At 39.4% G+C, this 19,282-nt stretch overlaps 1 protein-coding gene across 2 annotated transcripts in view; it reads right to left on the reverse strand.

The window, feature by feature from the left end:
- The window catches only part of DMD (dystrophin), a 2,064,872-nt gene that overhangs the window by 518,738 nt on the left and 1,526,852 nt on the right, over positions 1-19,282 (reverse strand). For both annotated transcript variants that reach the window (XM_082609524.1, XM_082609523.1), the window contains exon 54: positions 10,766-10,920. In XM_082609524.1, coding sequence (XP_082465650.1) covers positions 10,766-10,920 — 155 coding nt within the window. The remainder of the gene's footprint in view (positions 1-10,765; positions 10,921-19,282) is intronic.

The following is a 19,282-nucleotide window of genomic DNA, read 5'->3' on the forward strand; positions in this document are numbered from 1 at the left end:
AAAGCTAGAAACATTCTAACTGCTTTGAAGGAAATGACATAAAGTGAAGCAGGCAGTTGCCACCATGAAACTTTTAGATCCGTATGGATCATGACACTCCCTGGCCCAGAGCCCCAGGATTTCGCATTACGATATTACGTTATCTTACTGTAAGATGGTGAGAATTCTTATGCTTCATAATCAGTTGGGAAGATTGGGTCTCGGCAGTATAAAAACGAGAGTGCCTTGTAACTATATATACAACTGTCTTGAAGAGCCTAGAGAAACGTCCTCATACTGCCAAAAGAAGTGTACCTAAAAGAGTTGCTAACCGATTGAATTTTTCAATGTACCAAATCCTCTTTAGTCCTTAAGATGGACTAGAAGGTTTATTTTGCATGAGAGGGATTAAAACTAGGGTTACTGTAAATTGAGAATTTTGAGCTGGTGGCTTTAGGGTCATTTGTAGCGTTAATATTTATGACTATAACATGCTACAAATATATCATAAGCAGTCTCTGACTTAATAAGAGGTTGTACCAATATTTTAAACAAACGTCCTGTTAGCATCCTATCACATTCTTTACATAGCTTCAAGGGCAGCAGAAAATCTTCATCTTTCAAGTTTCTGGAAATAATCCAAAGCCATTTAGTGCCCAACATCTGATGAACTGCTTCACTCAATACACAAACAATTATTGAATACAATTATTCAGCAAACACAAGGCTACAAAATAATACAACAATCTTCTGAAGGTCATGAAACAGTCCCTAGGTAGTTCCAGAAAAGGAAGTTCAAAAATGTTTTGAGAAAGGACAGCATTTGTGGCTAGAGCATAAGACCCTTTTATGAAGTTCACATGCCTGTCCCTCTGCTAAATAAACAAACTGACAACCAAGCACAAATTGTGGTATTATTTGCTTTTCTTTCCTGAAAATAAATCAAGTTTGTTTGTTTTTATTGTCAGAAAAATTGGGGTATGCTTTTGGGAATATATTACATATGAACATATCATCTATCAGGTCTCAAGAGGAAAACAAAAGAGTGCTGGGAGCAAAGGAAAACCAGAAGATTAGTTTTAAGGGAAATAACTCTGGGTCAGTGTGAATGCCAAGTGAGTGTAGAGACTCAATGGTTAGGAGCACAGAAAAAGGTGGTCACAATCCACCAGGCAAAATATGGAGACGATTTAGGATGAGGTGAAGATGAAGAAGAGAGATGAAGAAAAGGCAACAGCTTCTAGAGAAATTTTTGAAGTAGAAGTCACAGAATTTAGAAGTCAGTTTAATACATGTATTAGCAGAGAAGAGAGAGGGAGGAAAAGGTAGAAGGTAATTCTTAAATTTCCAGCTTTAGAGACAATTAAGTTAAGCAATTAATTTTCCCTGAAAACATAGGAAATATAGCATTGTTTTAGGGGCAGATAATGCCTTCTACTTTGGACATTTTGGAGCCTGTAGATAGTGCAGATGGAAATGTATGGTAGGTGGCTGGAAGTATAGTTCTATAGATGAGGAGAAAGATGTGAGATAGAAATAAAAACTGAGGACTCTTAATGGTAGTTGAAGTTGACAGACAAAAGTACTTGAAATGTGTATAGAGAAATAAGAGAGAATTAAGAATGGAACACCAAGATTTAAAGGTTGTATAAAGCAAACAGAGCTTATATTGATTATTGTTACAACTCTCAAATTTGTATCTTGAGTCCCAACCATTGCCCAGAACTTAAGATTTTATAACCGCTATCTACTCCACATCTCCACCTGGATGCATAAGAGACATTTCAAAAGTGGCGTGTCCACATCTTCTTCCTAAAACATGTTGCTTTTGGAGCCTTCTCCATCTCAGTAAATGGGTGCCCCCATCTTCCAGTTGCTCAGGATAAAAACTCTGTACTCTTCCTTGATGCCTCTCTTCCATACCTAAATCTAATCCATTACAAAACCTTTTGGGCTCTGTCCTCTAAATGTAGTAGAAGTCAAACATTTCCTCCCTCCCTCCCTCCCTCCCTCCCTCCCTCCCTCTCTCTCTTTCTTTTATTTTTGGCTGCATTGGGTCTGCGTTGCACGTGGGCTTTCTCTGGTTGTGGCAAGTGGGGGCTACTCTTTGTTGCGGTGCGTGGGCTTCTCATTGCGGTGGCTTCTCTTGTTGCCCAGCATGGGCTCTAGGCGCACGGGCTTCAGCAGTTGTGGCTCGCGGGCTCAGTAGTTGCGGCTCGTGGGCTCTAGAGCGCAGGCTCAGTAGTTGTGGCGCACGGACTTAGTTGCTCCGCGGCATGTAGGATCTTCCCAGACCAGGGCTCGAACCCGTGTCTCCGGCATTGGCAGGTGGATTCTTAACCACTGCACCACCAGGGAAGTCCAGTAGAAGTCAAACATTTCTTACCACATTCACCTCTCCTATTCTGGTCCAAATCACAGTTGTCTCTCGACTGACTTATGACAACAGTCTCCTAATGGTTTCACTGATTTCCTTCAGTCTATTATTGCAGAGGGGCCAGATAAGCTAAAAGATGCCACTCCTCTGCTCAAAACCCTCCAATGACTCCCATCTCATTCAGAGTAAGAGCAAAAGTCCTTAGAGGGGCCTATAAGGTCCGATGTAATCAGATTCCTCTTACCTCTCTGAACTCCTTGTCTACTAGACTCTTGCTTGCTTGACCCATTCCTATCATACTGGTCTCCTTAAGGTTCCTCCAACATGCTGGGCATACTGAAGCCTCAGGGCATTTCCAGTTATTAGAACCCTCCTGGACTGTTTTTCTTCCAATTATCCACAGGGCTCACATCCTTAGGTCCTTTAAGTTTTGCTTAAAACTCACCCTTTCAGTGAGATCTTTCTTTTTTTTTTTTTTTGCGGTATGCGGGCCTCTCACTGTTGTGGCCTCTCCCGTTGTGGAGCACAGGCTCCGGACGCGCAGGCCCAGCGGCCATGGCTCACGGGCCCAGCCGCTCCGCGGCACATGGGATCCTCCCGGACCGGGGCACGAACCTGTGTCCCCTGCATCGGTAGGCGGACTCTCAACCACTGCGCCACCAGGGAAGCCCTCTTTCTTTTTTTTTTTAAGTATTTATTTGTTTATTTGGCTGCGTCGAGTCTTAGTTGCGGCATGCAGGATCTTTAGTTGCGGCATGTGAGATCTAGTTCCCTGACCAGGGATGGAATCCGGGCCCCCTGCATTGGTAGTGTGGAGTCTTAGCTACTGGGCCACCAGGGAAGTCCCCAGTGAGATCGTTCTTAAGCACCATATTTAAGTAATAGCACTTCTCTTCCACCACTTGCTCACTCACACACTTACACATTCTCAACTGCTTTCCCTCTTTATGTTTCCACATTTCACTTATCACAATCTTATATACCATACATGTAACTATTTTATTTGTTAATGTCTGTTTCTCACCTTCTCCTTCTCCTGTAAGTAAGCTTCATGAGGGTAGGGATTTTCTCTGCTGTATACCTAGTACCAGAACTGAGCCTAACTAGCACATACCTAGCACCAAAATATTCACCAAGTGAATGAATTCTTAAAATGTTTATGACAGATGACATTTACTGAGCTCTTACTATGTGCCAGGCATTGTGCCAAGCACTTCACACTTATTATATTACTAGAGAAATTGGAGAATTGCAAAATAGTATTGTTTTGGAAATCAAAGAAGGGAAAGTTTCAACCAGTAGAGCTGATAAACAGGACCAAGGTCAAAAAGAAGTCAAGTAGATGGATAAATAAAATAGGGCAATTAGTTATTATAAAAGTTATTGACAATCTTAATGAGTCCTTTTCTCAGGAAAGTGGAGGTACTGGGGAAGCCAGACTGAAGTGGGTCCAAGCATAACCAGAAGCTGGAGAGGAAACAATAATGTCAGTTACTACTTTAAAAAAATTTTGATGGTAAGGGGAAACAAGGATAGCTGGATAGAAAAGTTGGTATCCTAAAAATGTTCTTTTAGGACGAGGGAACTTGAGCATGATGGTTGGCTGAAGGGGAGGGGCAAGAAGAAAGAAGAAATTGAAAATCCCAGAGAAAGGAAGCAGAAGAGTTACTAAAAAAATACGTTGGATAATGTGAAAGAGATCCAGTGTTCAGCTAGAGTAGCTCTTTGCTGCACACAAAATAGGGCTCAATAATTTTTCTCCCTTTTCTTCTTTTTTTAAAGTGAAAAAGAGAAAGGATCTAGGAATAGAGAAGCAAGGAGTGATTTACAAGGGCTTCATGGTTGCCAAAGATGGAGAACACAAGTGATAACTGTTCAATTTCTCAACTATTAATTGTAATTATTAAAATTTGAAACATATTATTAGAGCAGACAGGAGAATACTGAGATATTATTTTAAGGATAGTGTATTTGCATGCATGTCCATGCATACACATATACACATACATACATGTACACACATACATGCTAAATCTTTCTTAGAACTTAGAGAGATTGTTCAGGTATCTGGGAGCTTTTGTGAGGAACTTCCATCCATGATGAACCCTCTGATACTAGGATCAGCCCCTCTACTTGATGAGTTTGCTCCTTGCTGATTAGTAGTTGGAGAAGCCCTCCTATAGCTACAGACAGACAATTCAGAGTTAATGCACATTTCTTGTTTAAAGAGTGGCCCTGGAATAGAAATAAGGAAATGAAATCTCATGACAGTGTCATCATAAAGTCATCAGCCAGATGGCAATCCTTGAGATCTAATCCTTAGGGGTTTCTCACAGTAATATGTAATATCACATCTAATATTATCGTATTCACCAATTCATATCTATTCACAGAGATTGAAGGGAAAGAAATGAACTTGCAGAAGCCCACATTTCTGGCTTTCTATGTTAACATGGACTCTATAAGTCATACGATCAGGAAAACAAAATATTTTCCTACATAGGTCACAATGATGATCTATGTTCTGATATGAATTGCTAAACTACAGAGTTTACTTGAGAAGCAGCTTTTGCTTTTATTCATGAATGGTAGAGCAAGTCCTTTTAGGTGCACGTAGCTATTTATATTTATCTATATAAAATAGTAATTAAAGGTCCAATAAAAGCCAGTATAGAATTTGAAGATTCCTCTGACCTATTAATAAACTTAAATTGAACCCTAAAATATAAAACAAAATTAGCTCACTTTCATTTTTGATTATGTCTTGAAACTACAGCCTGCCAGTATATGATATCAAAGTAAAGTTCTTCCAAGTTACACTTTTTTTTTTTTTTTTTTTTTGCGTTACGCGGGCCTCTCACTGTTGTGGCCTCTCCTGTTGCGGAGCACAGGCTCTGGACGCGCAGGCTCAGTGGCCATGGCTCACGGGCCCAGCCGCTCCGTGGCATGTGGGATCTTCCCGGACCGGGGCACGAACCCGTGTCCCCTGTATCGGCAGGCGGACTTTCAACCACTGCGCCACCAGGGAAGCCCCAAGTTACACTTTTTATATCTTGTTTAACATTCAAAATTTTAAAACTGAAGTAAAGATTTTATTGCTTCACATAGGCTTCCAAATGCACAAAATTTTTGCATATATTTATCTATATGATTGAAAGTTTCAGTGCAGGCAATGTATCAGTGCTCAGTGGTAAAACCTGAACCATGAGAAATGATGTAATCAGAATGCTTTCAACAGTCTCCCCTACCTAAAAAGTCTTGGTTATAGATATATTTCAAAGACATGAGATACTTTTATTCCCCAAACCCAAATATCAATATTAAAAATTTCTCCTTTAAAATTATGTTTATTAGGATTAACAGTAAAAGTGTTTATATTCTGTGATAGTTGTAGTTTTTGAGACTTTAAATGGCAACTCTAGAAGATGGATAAATAGAAAAAGTAAGGTAGAAACAAGGAAATAGAATAATGTGAACTACTTTGTAAAGGAAATACTTTTTATTTACAAAATTTGGCAAAATCTCTTTCTGAAATAATACAGTATGTAATTGTTATAAATGTATGCTAAACTGCTTAGGGGAACATAAACAAAGATGATCTAGAGCAGGGTGATCAATAAAATTTTCTGTGATGACGGAAATATTCAATTTTGGACTGTCCAATGGGGAAGCCACTAGTTACCTGTGGCTCTTGAGCACCTGAAAGGTGGCTGATGAGCCGGAAGAAATGAATTTTAAATTTTATTTAATTGTAATACTTTAAATTTAAATGGCCACCTATGGCTAGTGGCTACCCTACTGAACAGCACAAATCTAGAGGAGGATGATGATGTTACTTCACTTCTGGGTTTAGCTGGACGAGATACTGGATAAAAACATCAAAATGCAGAAGATCACATTAAGAGTTTTCTTGTTCTTTATCTATCTAGCATAAGATCTATAAGAATGTAAAATAAGAGAAGATGTAGCCAAGTAAAATATGGTTTAATCTGTGCGGGTGACACACAGAGCATACACCGAATGTGAACTTCCCATGTAAAGGTATCATTAGCCGGGCTTCCCTGGTGGCGCAGTGGTTAAGAGTCCGCCTGCCGATGTAGGGGACACGGGTTCGTGCCCCGGTCCGGGAAGATCCCACGTGCCGCGGAGCGGCTGGGCCCGTGAGCCATGGCCGCTGAGCCTGCGAGTCCGGAGCCTGTGCTCCGCAATGGGAGAGACCACAGCAGTGAGAGGCCCGCGTACCGCAAAAAAAAAAAAAAAAAAAAAAAAAAGGTATCATTAGCCAATAGAGAACCCAGCTCTCCTCATGCCCTTTCACACTGACCAGAACAACCACCAAGCCCAAATGGTCCACTTTTATGACTACCCTATGCTAGAGTATACTGTGCATGAATATACAACCTACATGACTATACCGTATTTACTCAGATTTGACTGGCTCTCTCTCCAGGGAACTTCATGCTGTCCAGCTACAGCATGATGGTTTATCAGTTTCTTCTTTCCATACCCTTTGTGGCAGACATTCTCTATTGGATGGCTCAACCCAAATTCCTAGATACTAGAGGTGGTTTTGTGGCATAGTTCTGACCCGAAAGTTCCTGAGAAAGCCACTGTTTTCCTGACACCAGCACTGCCCCTTCTGCTGCTGCTTCTTCCTGCTGGAATGCTTATGTTCTGAGGGAAATGCCAAGAAGAACAAGGAGACTTCAGGGTTGACATTGCTGCACTATGGAGCCCATGTCACGATCTGCCCGACTCTGAACTTCTCACAAAGTGACAGAAACAGACCTCCATTAGGTTAAGCTATTGAACTTGGGTTTTCTGTTACTTGAAACTGAAAGCAATCCTAATGGATACATTTTTCTTCTGTGTTGAGTTACTGGCACTCCAGAACACTTGTAGTTAGTTATTTTTTGTTTGTTCATTTACCTATTTACTTAAACATGTTTTGGGGGTAGATACTATGTGCCAAGCTAAGTGCTAGGTCATATGGTGGACAAGCAGCCAATGTGTATACCCCAATGTGTATACAGAGCAAACATTCTCATAAGAGACAAAGACCAACAGACACTTACGTACAGTGTAGTGAGATAAGCACTATAACAGAGTGTAGGCTTTGGGGCTGGTAGTCAGAGAAGGCTTCCTGGAGGAAATGGCATTTACACTGAGACCTGGATAATGAATAGAACTTAACCATGCAAAAAGGAAGGAATAATACATCTACCACGTCAGCACATAATAGAGAAGACAGAACATAGCTATGAGGAAATGAAAGTAGCTCAATGTTACTTAATTATGGGGAGGGGAGATTGAGGAAGAGCAGAAACTTAGGCTGGAGTTTTAAGGAAAGGCCATAATGTGCAAGATCTTGAAGTCATTGAAAGGAGTGTGGACTGTCTTCAAATAATAACGGATAAGCCACCAAAGCCTTTAAAACTGGGTGGGGGGGGAGCTATATGAATATACTGTATTGAGAAAAATCATCCTGTGTTCTATGTAGAGAATGGGTAAGAAGCAGGAAGATGTAGTCATTTAAGCAAGACATGATAGTGGAAGGGTAGGGAGGAAGAGAAATAACTGGATTTGAAAGCTATTTAGGTAGTACATAGCTTTGTGATAGCTTGGCTACTGGGACTGTATTCAATAGAAGGAAGAGTCAAGCATGAGTTTCCAATTTGGACAACTGAATGGGTTGTGGTAATGTTCACTGGAGAGGGATCATAGGAAGAGAAGTAGGTTGCATTTGGAGAGAGAGGTTGTAAGAGGACAAAGATGAGTTCAGCTTTGGGCCTATTCAATTTGAAGTTCCCGAGGGACATTAAAATGAAAAGAAATCAATAGGATATGCAGGTCTGAGATTCAACGATCACGCTCAGCTGCGAATGGTATAAATGGAGAGTCATCAGCAGACTGAAACTACACAAGTGGATGAATTTTCATAGAGTATATGTGAGAAAGAAACAGGGAAGAACTTTAGAGGCATGAATCAAATTAGCCTGGCAAATAACAGATTCTCTACGGGCTAGCAAAAAATGTAATTTGGCTTTTAACTTTCTATTTTACTTTACCCATTGGAGAAATAACGATATACCTTCCTTAGGTGGTAGCTTTTTAGGGACCAAGTCAAAAAATATAAACTGGAAGCCCCTTCTCTGAGGAATCCAAAGACTTAACGAAAATGATCAGAAGAAATGAGAGGGCTGTTTGGAGACTCAAGGAGCATGAAAGAGTGGCATAGATGGGATAGACCTCTCTTGAAGCCCTAGTTTTGTAAAATGAGTAAGCCTTCTTTTTGGCTCCTTCTTAGCTTACATTCCCTAAACTCACCAAATTAATCTCTGATCTTAGTTTGCCTACCCATAGAGGCCTCTCTTTGAGAAGCAGGTATTTCCGACTGAGATCTTAACTACTGACTCTCTGATACCAATTGATTACATACGAATAAGTCTTCCTGAGCCTAATCTGCCCTCATTTAACTGAACAAACAGCAGATCTGTATTTGGAGCAGAAAGTACAAACCTTGCCAATAAGAGGAGGCAGTAACTTGGAGAATTTTTTTTTATCAGTTCCCTATTCAACCAGGGTTCTATTGATAAGGCCCCAAATATAACTCCCCAACTTCAGGTTGAGTCTTCTTTTCCATGGCCATCTGAACACTCACTGTCTGGAATTTAGGGCTAGAGCTGCTCTATTCCCCCAGGATGACCAGCTCAAATCCAGTTTCACAGGAGTTCATACTCTTCAATCTTTAACTCGGTTTCAAGATTAACCTGATCTCTCAATTTCCGTGTATTAATAGTTCCTTACTCTTAAGAGTTTCTGCTTAGTTCAAAATCTGTTTTTGTTTTCTTTAATGGTGGCCTTTTTCTCTTAATAAAGGCCACCCACCTGACTTGAGTAAGTCATGTTATCTTCTGGAACTCATTTACCTTTCCCTGTGATCTTCCTTATCACCTGACAGGTGCTATTTCTGCCTCTGTTTTCTGACAAAGCTGAAAATGAGTACCCAATAATCCTTGACTTGCCATAGCATGAACAAGGTAACTCTAAATTATGTAGAGTCATCATTCAACAAATATTTACCCTGCAGCATTATTTACAATAGCCAAGATATGGAAGCAACCTAAGTGTCCATTGATAGATGAATGGATAAAGAAGATGTGATGGAATACTACTCAGGTATAAAAAATTGGTATCTTGCCATTTATGACAACATGGAGGGATCTAGAGGGTATTATGCTAAGTGAATAAGTCAGACAGAGAAAGATAAATACTGCATGATGTCACTTATATGTGGAATCTAAAAAAACAAAACAAAACAAAACAAAACAAAATGAAAACAGGCTCATATAGACAGAGAACAAATGGGTGGTTGCCAGACGGAAGGAGGGGGTAAAAGGGCGAAATAGGTGAAGGGGATTAAGAGGTGCAAATCTCCAGTTATAAATAAATAAGCAATGGGGATGTAATATACAGCATGAGGAATATGGCCAATAACATTGTAATAACTTTGTATGGGGACAGATGGTTACTAGACTTATTATAGTGATCATTTCATAATAAGTGCAAATGTCAAATAACTATGTAGTATACCTGAAACTAACATACTATTGTACGTCAGCTACATTTCAATTAAAAAAACACAAATATTTACCAGCTCCCTACTATATCACCTGGTTCAGGATGTGTCAAATAAGAAAGATAGCCTCTGTCCTCAGGGAGGTTAGGCTAATGTGAAGGACAAACATTAAACAATTAGTTACATAATTCATGTATTTGTTTATAATTTTGTTTATAATTAGGATAAATGCTAATGAAAGAACAGAACAAGGGGTTAAGAGTGAATAATAAGGAGTCAGGACTTAGTTTGAGGAGATGGTGTCTCTAAGAGCTGCTGATTTCCATAGATATATAATGGGAAATGAAGTTATGAGTCTTGTTACACTACACAAATTTTCCCACTGGGTGTGTGGAGGGAGATACAATGACGGCACCAGAGACAGCTATAACTCCATCACGAAGCCCAAAGTGACTTCCTTGTCAGACTAAAGATGGGGCAGTTTGTGGCATGACAGAATAGAACAATATTTCTTTGGATAGGGTTCTCAAAGCAGACTAATAAATGGCTCTTTTAGTTACAAATCCATCTTTTGTTTTTGTCTAATTGCTTAGTTATGTCACTACCTTTCTGACTGTGGGCAAGGCATTTCATTTCACCAGTCTTCGGGTCCCTCATCTTTAAAATAAGTGGACTTAGGCAAGACTGTGAGTTTGGTTGGCATTTGTCATCTTGGATCCTCCCAAAGCCCTGGTTTAGCAGGATGGGAAAACAAATCTGCATTGTCCACCCAGTGTCACTACCCTATCATTAGAAGCAGCAAATAGTTTTAGAAATAATATAGTTCATACCTTTTATGAATGCTTGCCCAAGAGGCACTGATGTTCTCTGTTATCATGTGTACTTTTCTGGTATCATCTGCAGAATAATCCCGAAGAAGTTTCAGTGCCAAGTCATTTGCCACATCTACATTTATCTGCCACTGGCGGAGGTCTTTGGCCAACTGCTATAGATACACATGGGAAAGAGAATGAATGTCAGTTTTCTCTGAAATCTCTAGTTGCACTTTCTTAAAATGCTTCATAAACAGCTTCTGAATCCTCGGGTCAGAGCATGTCTACGTGATTGCTTTTAACCTACCGTGTGTAGTTCAGTCAAACATGATAGTATAAGCTAACCCATTTTTCATGACAAAACTTTTCAAATCCAGCTTCTTGAGCAATAATCAGTATCAGGTATCTCAATTTAGTAGCAGTTAACTGGAAACAAACTTGGCTTAATTGTTTTTATCATGGGAGAGAACAAACTATAAAAATAAGCTCTCAAATAATTGTTGAGTATGTGACATATACCAAAATTTGAACAGAAGAAAATATCGCATGTTATTTCTTTTCCTCGTCATTAACTTGTTGAATTGTTTATGTAATTAGTGCCATCTACTGGCATTCAACTAAAGCTGCATACGGAAAATATTAAGCATCAAAAAAACCCAGTGCTGTTATTCTAGTTATGAACTTATTTAAAGGATCAGTTTATTCATAATACTTTAAAAATATCCTACTTTAAAATAAGAATAAAATTTTAAATATAAGAATTTTGCTAAACCAAATGACGTATGTTTTCTTCTTTCTTTATCTTTAACAATTGAGTATTATCAAACCATGTATTTCATCACTTGAAATATCATATATTAAAAAAGAAATAAACCAATGATAGGTTTATCTGGATGCATATTAACCCCAAGTTTCTATTAAACATTGCTTCAAGTGCGTGGAAGAGGCTTCCAAGCATTACGGTATTATTAAATTACAAAGATAGTTATATCAAATCCAATATAGTGGGTTAAATGGACAAAGGAATAGTAACAAGCAATTCAAACAAGAGAAAGAATAAAAAGTTTTTATAGAAAAGGAAAAAAATAAACTCTCAAAACATGAAAAAATAGGAGTATTACAATTTGACACCAATTAAGTTAAAAAAATAATAAAATCCAAAGCTGGAAAGACTGTAGCCAAACTAGCACATTCATATACTACTGATGGGAACAGCATCTATTAGGACAATTTGGCAATATATATCAAGTGACATACAAATGCTTATTCCCATTGACCCAGTAATCTAATTTTAGTATTTTCTCCCAGTAAAATATTTAAAAGAAAAGACATACATTATAGGAATAAAGATCTCCATTAACTAAGATAGTAAAAAATGAGAAACAATTTCAATGTTTAATGAGAGGACATTAAAATAAGGCAATATACATCAACCCAATGGTCTAATATGCAGTAAATGTGCACAGAAATCACAAGTTAAAAAAAAGAAAAGAACACAATTTCTACCTTCACTGTATTTCTTAAATCTGTAAGAGTACATTAACATGAATTGGAAGGGTAAAAGAGAAAATTGAAACTAACTGACGTTTCTGAAAAGAGTACTCATTTTTGTTTTAGTATTTGTTCTTTTATGTTAATATGATTTATGATAACAAAAATCAAACACTCATACTTTTCAACATAGTTTCAGTATATTTGAGTACACTCCTGTTCCTTGAAAATCTATAATCAGTATATAATCTGGCATTTCTCAGTTAATTAGAACATCCTATTCTAGAATCAAACGAAATAATTGCGCTTATTGCATATAGCAAATAGACCCAGATAACAGAACTAGTAGGAAGCAGCTAAAGCCAGTATCACTAACTTTTGCTATAAAAATAAAAAGAGAGACAATTTTTAAAGGCACAGAGTATACTCGCTGTACTACAAAGCAATTACAATTTAACCTTGTGGAATTCCTGCCTTTTCTTATATACACCTTTTATCAAGCCCTGCAGTTCCTATTTTCCACTTTTTATATCCTTACACTGTCCAAAAGCCCTTCTGAGGTGAAACACACACACCAAAGGCTTTCCCTTTCTAGAAATTTCCTACAGTACAAAATTACATCTTCTTCCCTTTCCCTCTTCACTGAAGCCACCACTTTTAACCTATAGTGTTAAAAAGTAATGTATACCAAGATATGAAAGACCAATTGGTCCTTATTATCCAGAAGATGGTATTTGCATTTTAAAAGAAGAGCTTATTATCTATCATCTATTAAATCTCTAATTGGCAGCATAAGACTCTACAAAACTGACACCAATAACTTAGTTACCTTTTAGTTAGGCAATTCCTTTTTAAGAAAAATGCAACTGCTAAAGAAACACCTATTATGAACCAACATCAGAGCATATATGTATAGATTTAGCAATATAAAATGTTAATTAAAATTTTAATAAATATAATTAAAATCATTTATTTTATCTAAGAAAAGACAAATAATCTTGGAAGTCAACCCTCACTCATGGGTTGTTACTTGAAAAGTCTAGATATAAGAGGATACGCTCTTTGGTTCTAATCTATAGATCATAAAAAATACCTAAAAGTAGAAGCTGAAAAGTATGCTAGAATTTTCCAAAACCTTGAAGGACATAGCAGGTTAAAGTTTAATTAGACACTTCATAGTAAAAAGGTAGTAAAAGAGTAAGGCTTGACTTCAAACCAGAGTTTTTTGGTATACTTTAATGCTTGAAAGGCAAAAATACACAAGCCATATATTTTTCTTCAAATTTGTATTCACACTGAAACTTAAATTTTTATACCTAAGGAAATCTTGGCTGAATGCTATCCTTCACTGCATACCACTCAGATTTTGCTGTGATGTAGGATTAAAAAGAAAAAAATCCCACTGACCTTGACTAACATTGACAGGGCTAAGGCCCTTATCTGAACTCAAAGGTTCTCAACTGCAGCACCCTTTTGTCCCTTCTTAAAGACATTCACCAGAACAGACTGGTTTCCCTTCCTCCTAAGGTAATAATATGTTGACCATCTGGGGCTTTAACCAAGTGTCATTCACACCAGGAACAATGACCTTGACCAGCTTTGCCTACTGCTGTGAAATTTACTACTGGGACAACTCCAGACCACAGAAGAAGTTTAAATTCAAAAATACAATAGAATTCACACACACTCTTTTTAGTTCTGAATTCCATTTACAACTGTATACTCTACAGGGAATTGTGTGGTGATCATGGTGTGTGAAGAAATTTAAAATATTGTGAGCACTAGCCTATAAAAAAAGATGATTTTGTGGGTGTATATATATGTGTGTATGTGTTTTTTATGAAGAATATAAAACGCTCAATCCCCAAACGATTGTGTCCCCAACCAGGAAAGAAATCTTTCATATCCAAACCTCCTATGATGCTGCTACAATATGTGCTTGGTATTTATACACAGTATTTTAGGCAGAAAAAATGATTATGGACTACGGGACAACCTGAATTCATTTCAAGAATTTTCAGTATTAAAATTTTTAAATTTCAGTGTTTGCCTTTTCTTTTTTCTTTGTAAGAATTCTGTTTAGGAATATGGACCCGATACAAGGGAAAACAAGGGAGGAAGAGAAAGAGTATCCAAGAGTCTGGGCAACAGAATGAGCCTGCTGGGTTTGAATCCTGACTTGATCACATACTAGTTATGTGACCAATGGGAAAGTTAATGATGCTCTCTATGCCTCAGTTTCCCCCTTTATTTTTTATTTTTTATTTTTTTTATTTTTTTTTTTTTTTGCGGTACGCGGGCCTCTCACTGTTGTGGCTTCTTCCGCTGCGGAGCACAGGCTCCGGACGCGCAGGCTCAGCGGCCATAGCTCACGGGCCCAGCCGTTCCGCGGCGTGTGGGATCTTCCCGGACCGGGGCACGAACTCGTGTCCCCTGAATTGGCAGGCGAACTCTCAACCACTGTGCCACCAGGAGAGCCCCATAGGTAATTGATGCGTTTTTGTTTTTGTTTTTGTTTTTGTTTTTGTTTTTTTTTTGTGCAGTACGCGGGCTTCTCACTACTGTGGCCTCTCCCGTTGTGGAGCACAGGCTCCGGATGCGCAGGCTCAGCGGCCATGGCTCACGGGCCCAGCCGCTCCACGGCATGTGGGATCTTCCCGGACCGGAGCACGAACCCGTGTCCCCCGCATCGGCAGGCGGACTCTCAACCACTGCGCCACCAGGGAAGCCCTGTTTTTGTTTTTGTTTTTTTTTTTTGCGGTATATGGGCCTCTCACTGTTGTGGCCTCTCCCATTGCAGAGCACAGGCTCCGGACGCGCAGACTCAGCGGCCATGGCTCACGGGCCCAGCCGCTCCGAGGCATGTGGGATCTTCCCAGACTGGGGCATGAACCCGTGTCCCCTGCATCGGCAGGCGGACTCTCAACCACTGCGCCACCAGGGAAGCCCCCCCCTTTATTAAATGGGTATATTAACAGTATTTACCTTGAAAGATTATTATGAGGATTACTTATACAACGCAGGGAAGACACTTAGAGTGGTGCCTGGCATTTCCAAAGCATTCAATAAGTATCGGTTAGAATCACCATCATTACTACCACCACTACTATGATTACAACTACTGCTGCTGCCGCTAGTTTTTAAAAATTAGTTATTTATTTATTTGGCTGCACCAGGTCTTAGTTGCGGCACGCGAACTCTTAGTTGTGGCATGTGGGATCTAGTTCCCTGACCAGGAATCAAACCTGGGCCCCCTGCACTGGGAGCACAGAGCCTTAGCCACTGGACCACCAGGGAAGTCCTCTACTGCTGCTATTTTTAAATGGACCATACTACAGCCACCACAGGGTGAGCCTCTACTGAATGAAAGAAAGGGACCCACTGTTTTACAAACATTGCCTATAACGCTGCACCTCTAAAAGTCTCCCTTTAATTTAGAAGATAAATGTGAGTATGTAGACCTACAATTAAAATTTTAAAGTTGAGTATTGTTTAAGTTTTCTTATAAAATGTGTTTTGGGACATTCACCTACAAGTGAAATTCCGGTTTGTTTCAGGTGAACTCGATTTAAAAAATTTTAATGGCCCTGACTCAAAGGAGCATCATAAAAAGCAATGCAGAGGAATGAAGAGGCATCTTCCCAGGAAGGCTTGATTGGCCATTGTCTTGCAGTTTGATCTTAAAGCCATTGACCTTTGAGTTCCAGTTTTGTTGTCTGTAAAATAGGATGGGATTACTTAGGCTGCTTATTATGCCTCACATTTGTTATGAGGTCAAAATCAAAATCAAACTGCTTGTGTGAAATACAATTCATATTTTATGGCAAGACAAGAAAAATTTAAATATAAAAATTCTTCTCTGCCCTTTGGCCGTGTCTCTGCCTGCACTGTACATTGTGTATCTGCATTATGCATCGACCAAACCTCCCCCGTCAACAGGAATACCTGCTCAACCATAACAAGCAGCATTCTCCCAGCATCAACAAGACAATTCCTTAAAAGATAACATTCCTTCTTGATCTTGGAAGGGGTCACATGACCCAGCACAATTACGCTTAGATCTGGATTATATAAGCTGTCAATAATACGTCATTTGATGTATAGCCCTCTGTCTCAAAAAACTTATATAACTGTGCCTTGACTTCTGACAAGTGGCACAGTTCTCAGAGCTTTCTGAGATGCTCTTCCCAGGTCATAATCTTCAAATTTGGCTCAAATAAAAATTTCCATTTCTTTCTTAGGTCGACTGATTAATTTTTCGTCGACACTTGGAAATTTATAAAACAGGATCCTAATATATTTACAGATAAAAAGTTCTACGTATTGGTTTTTCTCCTTTTGCCTTAGATACCGTGTTTGTGTACATGAACTAAGAGATTCATTTAAAAAAAATTAGCTCTGTGAGCTAACAGCTAAGAGCTTATTAGCTCTTAGACCGATTCTCTACCCCTCTCCTACTCTACTCAGTATTGCCGATGGACTAACCACTTTAGGGGATCAGCAAACCCCAGGATTTCTTGCTAGCTGGCTTCTAGATGGTTAGGCCAGTGAGAGAGCCAGAGGAAGGCTGAAACTAGAGTATATCTCTCCCTCTCTCTATGTGGGCAGTATCTTCTATGTGTCTCCATTTCCCACTGGACAGACCCTCTCTCTGTCGTTTCAGTACCTGCTGTGCAACCCACACAGTGGTCAAGTTAGCACCAGATGGCTCTGGCTTCTGGGCTTTGGTGACACGTGTTGTCTCTCCAGCCGTCGAAGTGGTAACAGCTTCCCGATGTCACTAAACTCTGAGTTGCCTCACTATCTCCTGTTGGACTTTTCAGCTCCTTCATTAGCCATGGAACCAGTGCTCTGTATTTAAATTCCCTCTGCTTGAAACATTTTGTGTGGTTTCTAAACTGCACCCTGATGATACAAACTGGAAGACATCTCACAGCAAATGGCCCTACCTATAATTACACAGGGGCAACTTAACATCAGGCACACATTTCAAGAAATATCAGATTTTACATCTTGCATCCTTCTCTCCAGCCTCAGAGCAGGAGGTGACTCTTGTGCTCAAGGACACTCCCTCCTCCTCCTCCATGTACTCCCTTCTCCGTGTCTTCTCAACCTCTTGCCTCTCTGCAAGGTCTTTCTCTACAACTTTCAAACATGAGTCTCTCGCCCATCTTTAAACAACAACAAAACCTACCTCATTTTCTTTCCTTTCACAGTTAAGCTCTTCAGAAGGCAAATACTCACTCATTGCCTCAACTTGATTACATTCTTGCCACTTTATAATTCATCAAAATCAGGCTTCTGCCATCACCACTTCACTAAAATTATTCTGAAAGAAGTCACTCTGGCAAACCGGATTATTGACCTCAATTCTTTACCCCACCTTGTATCCATGCCCTTTGCTATGTAAATTTGAATTTCCTGCTACAAAGGGCAGTTTACTTCCCTGCCCTTGACAATGAGCTTGGCCACATGACTTGTTTTGCCTAATTCTACCGAGATGTTAATAGAAGTGACACAAGCAGAGGCTTAAAACATGCTTCTGCAGTGGGGCTGGCCCTTTTGCACTTCTGCCATTATCATGAGACAAACGTGTCCTGGGCTAGCCTGCTCATCCTTGGAGAAGGATGAGTGACGTGTGGAGGAGAACTACCCCAATCACCCTGCAGTGTGAAGCAGTGCCACCCCAGACGAGCTGCAAACTCACGAAGAAATAAATGCTTATTATTGTTTGCCACTGGCATTTTGAAGTTGCTTGCCATGCAGCATTTTTGTGGAAATACTTAACTGATTCAGTCACCGATGGTCAATGTCTGTGGAAAGTTTTAGGTTCTCATTGACTTGATTTGTGCGCAGCAGCTGGTGCTATTGACTGCTCTGCTCTTGAGGCTCTATCTTTCCTTGGTCCCCTCTCTTCGGGTGTCCTCTATATACACTCTTAAGGTTCAAGTGGTTCTTTTTCTGCCTGTCCCTTAAATGTTGGTGTTCCCCCAGGTTCTGTCCCTCGCTCACCCTTCTCCCTCTGCAGTGCAAGCGGAGCCTCAACTGGAAGAAGAGGCAGAGAGCACATCCATATAGAACTTGTACCACAATGTTCCCTTATATCCAAATATTCTACCTCCATTGCCACTGCCTTAACTTAAGCCCTCATCGACTCTTACTTGGACTCTGCAATAACCTTTTTATTGGCTCCTTCCCTCTACTCTAGACCTTCCATCCACGTAGAGCTGCTCAAGGGATCTTTTTGAAATGCAAATATAACAACATTATTCCTCTGGAAAACCTTTCAATGGCTCCCTGTTACCTACAAGACAAAGTCCAAACCTCTCTCCTTGGACTACAAGGCCCTCAAATATATGATCCTTACATAAATATCCACTTTGACCTTTTGTTATCTCCTTTCCTCTTACCCAGTCCCATAATTGCCCATAGAAAAACCCTGAAAGGTTAAGTGACTTGTTGAAGGTGACATAGCTTGTCAGTGAAAGAGGCATCACAAAAATGCAGGTTTCTTGGCTTCAATATTCAGGGTTCAATCTACTTAAAGAAGATATGCTTCCACATAAAAGGATTTAAGGAGGATGGTTGGATTTATTGTAATTGAATTTTGAAGAATATAAAATAGTCTCCTTGATGATTATAGTATGATTGGAAAATTACTGTATATAATAAGGTAAGTCATTGCTAAACAAAGACAGCAGAAAAAAATACATATTTGGTTTATTTTAAAAAATCACTAAACAGTTTACTCCTAAGTATAAATTAATGTTCTATACATATTTATTGGGAAAAAGAAATACAATTTCTTTCTTGCTTGTGTGAATTAAAACGACCTAGAAAACCTCTTTATGGATATATAATAGAAATGTTAAAATACCTGTAAGGAAGCTATTTCAAAAGTAAAGCCTCTCACCATAAACTTCAAGACTCATCTATTAAACCTCTAACATTACCAAGCAACTCTGTTTCAGAAGGTAACACTATACAGGGGATACTATTTGAGAAAACGGCCCTCATTTTCCAGCTTACTGGAAATGATTAATC

The sequence above is a fragment of the Mesoplodon mirus genome, assembly GCF_964341445.2.
Source record: "Mesoplodon mirus genome assembly, chromosome: X".
Lineage (NCBI taxonomy): Eukaryota > Metazoa > Chordata > Mammalia > Artiodactyla > Ziphiidae > Mesoplodon > Mesoplodon mirus.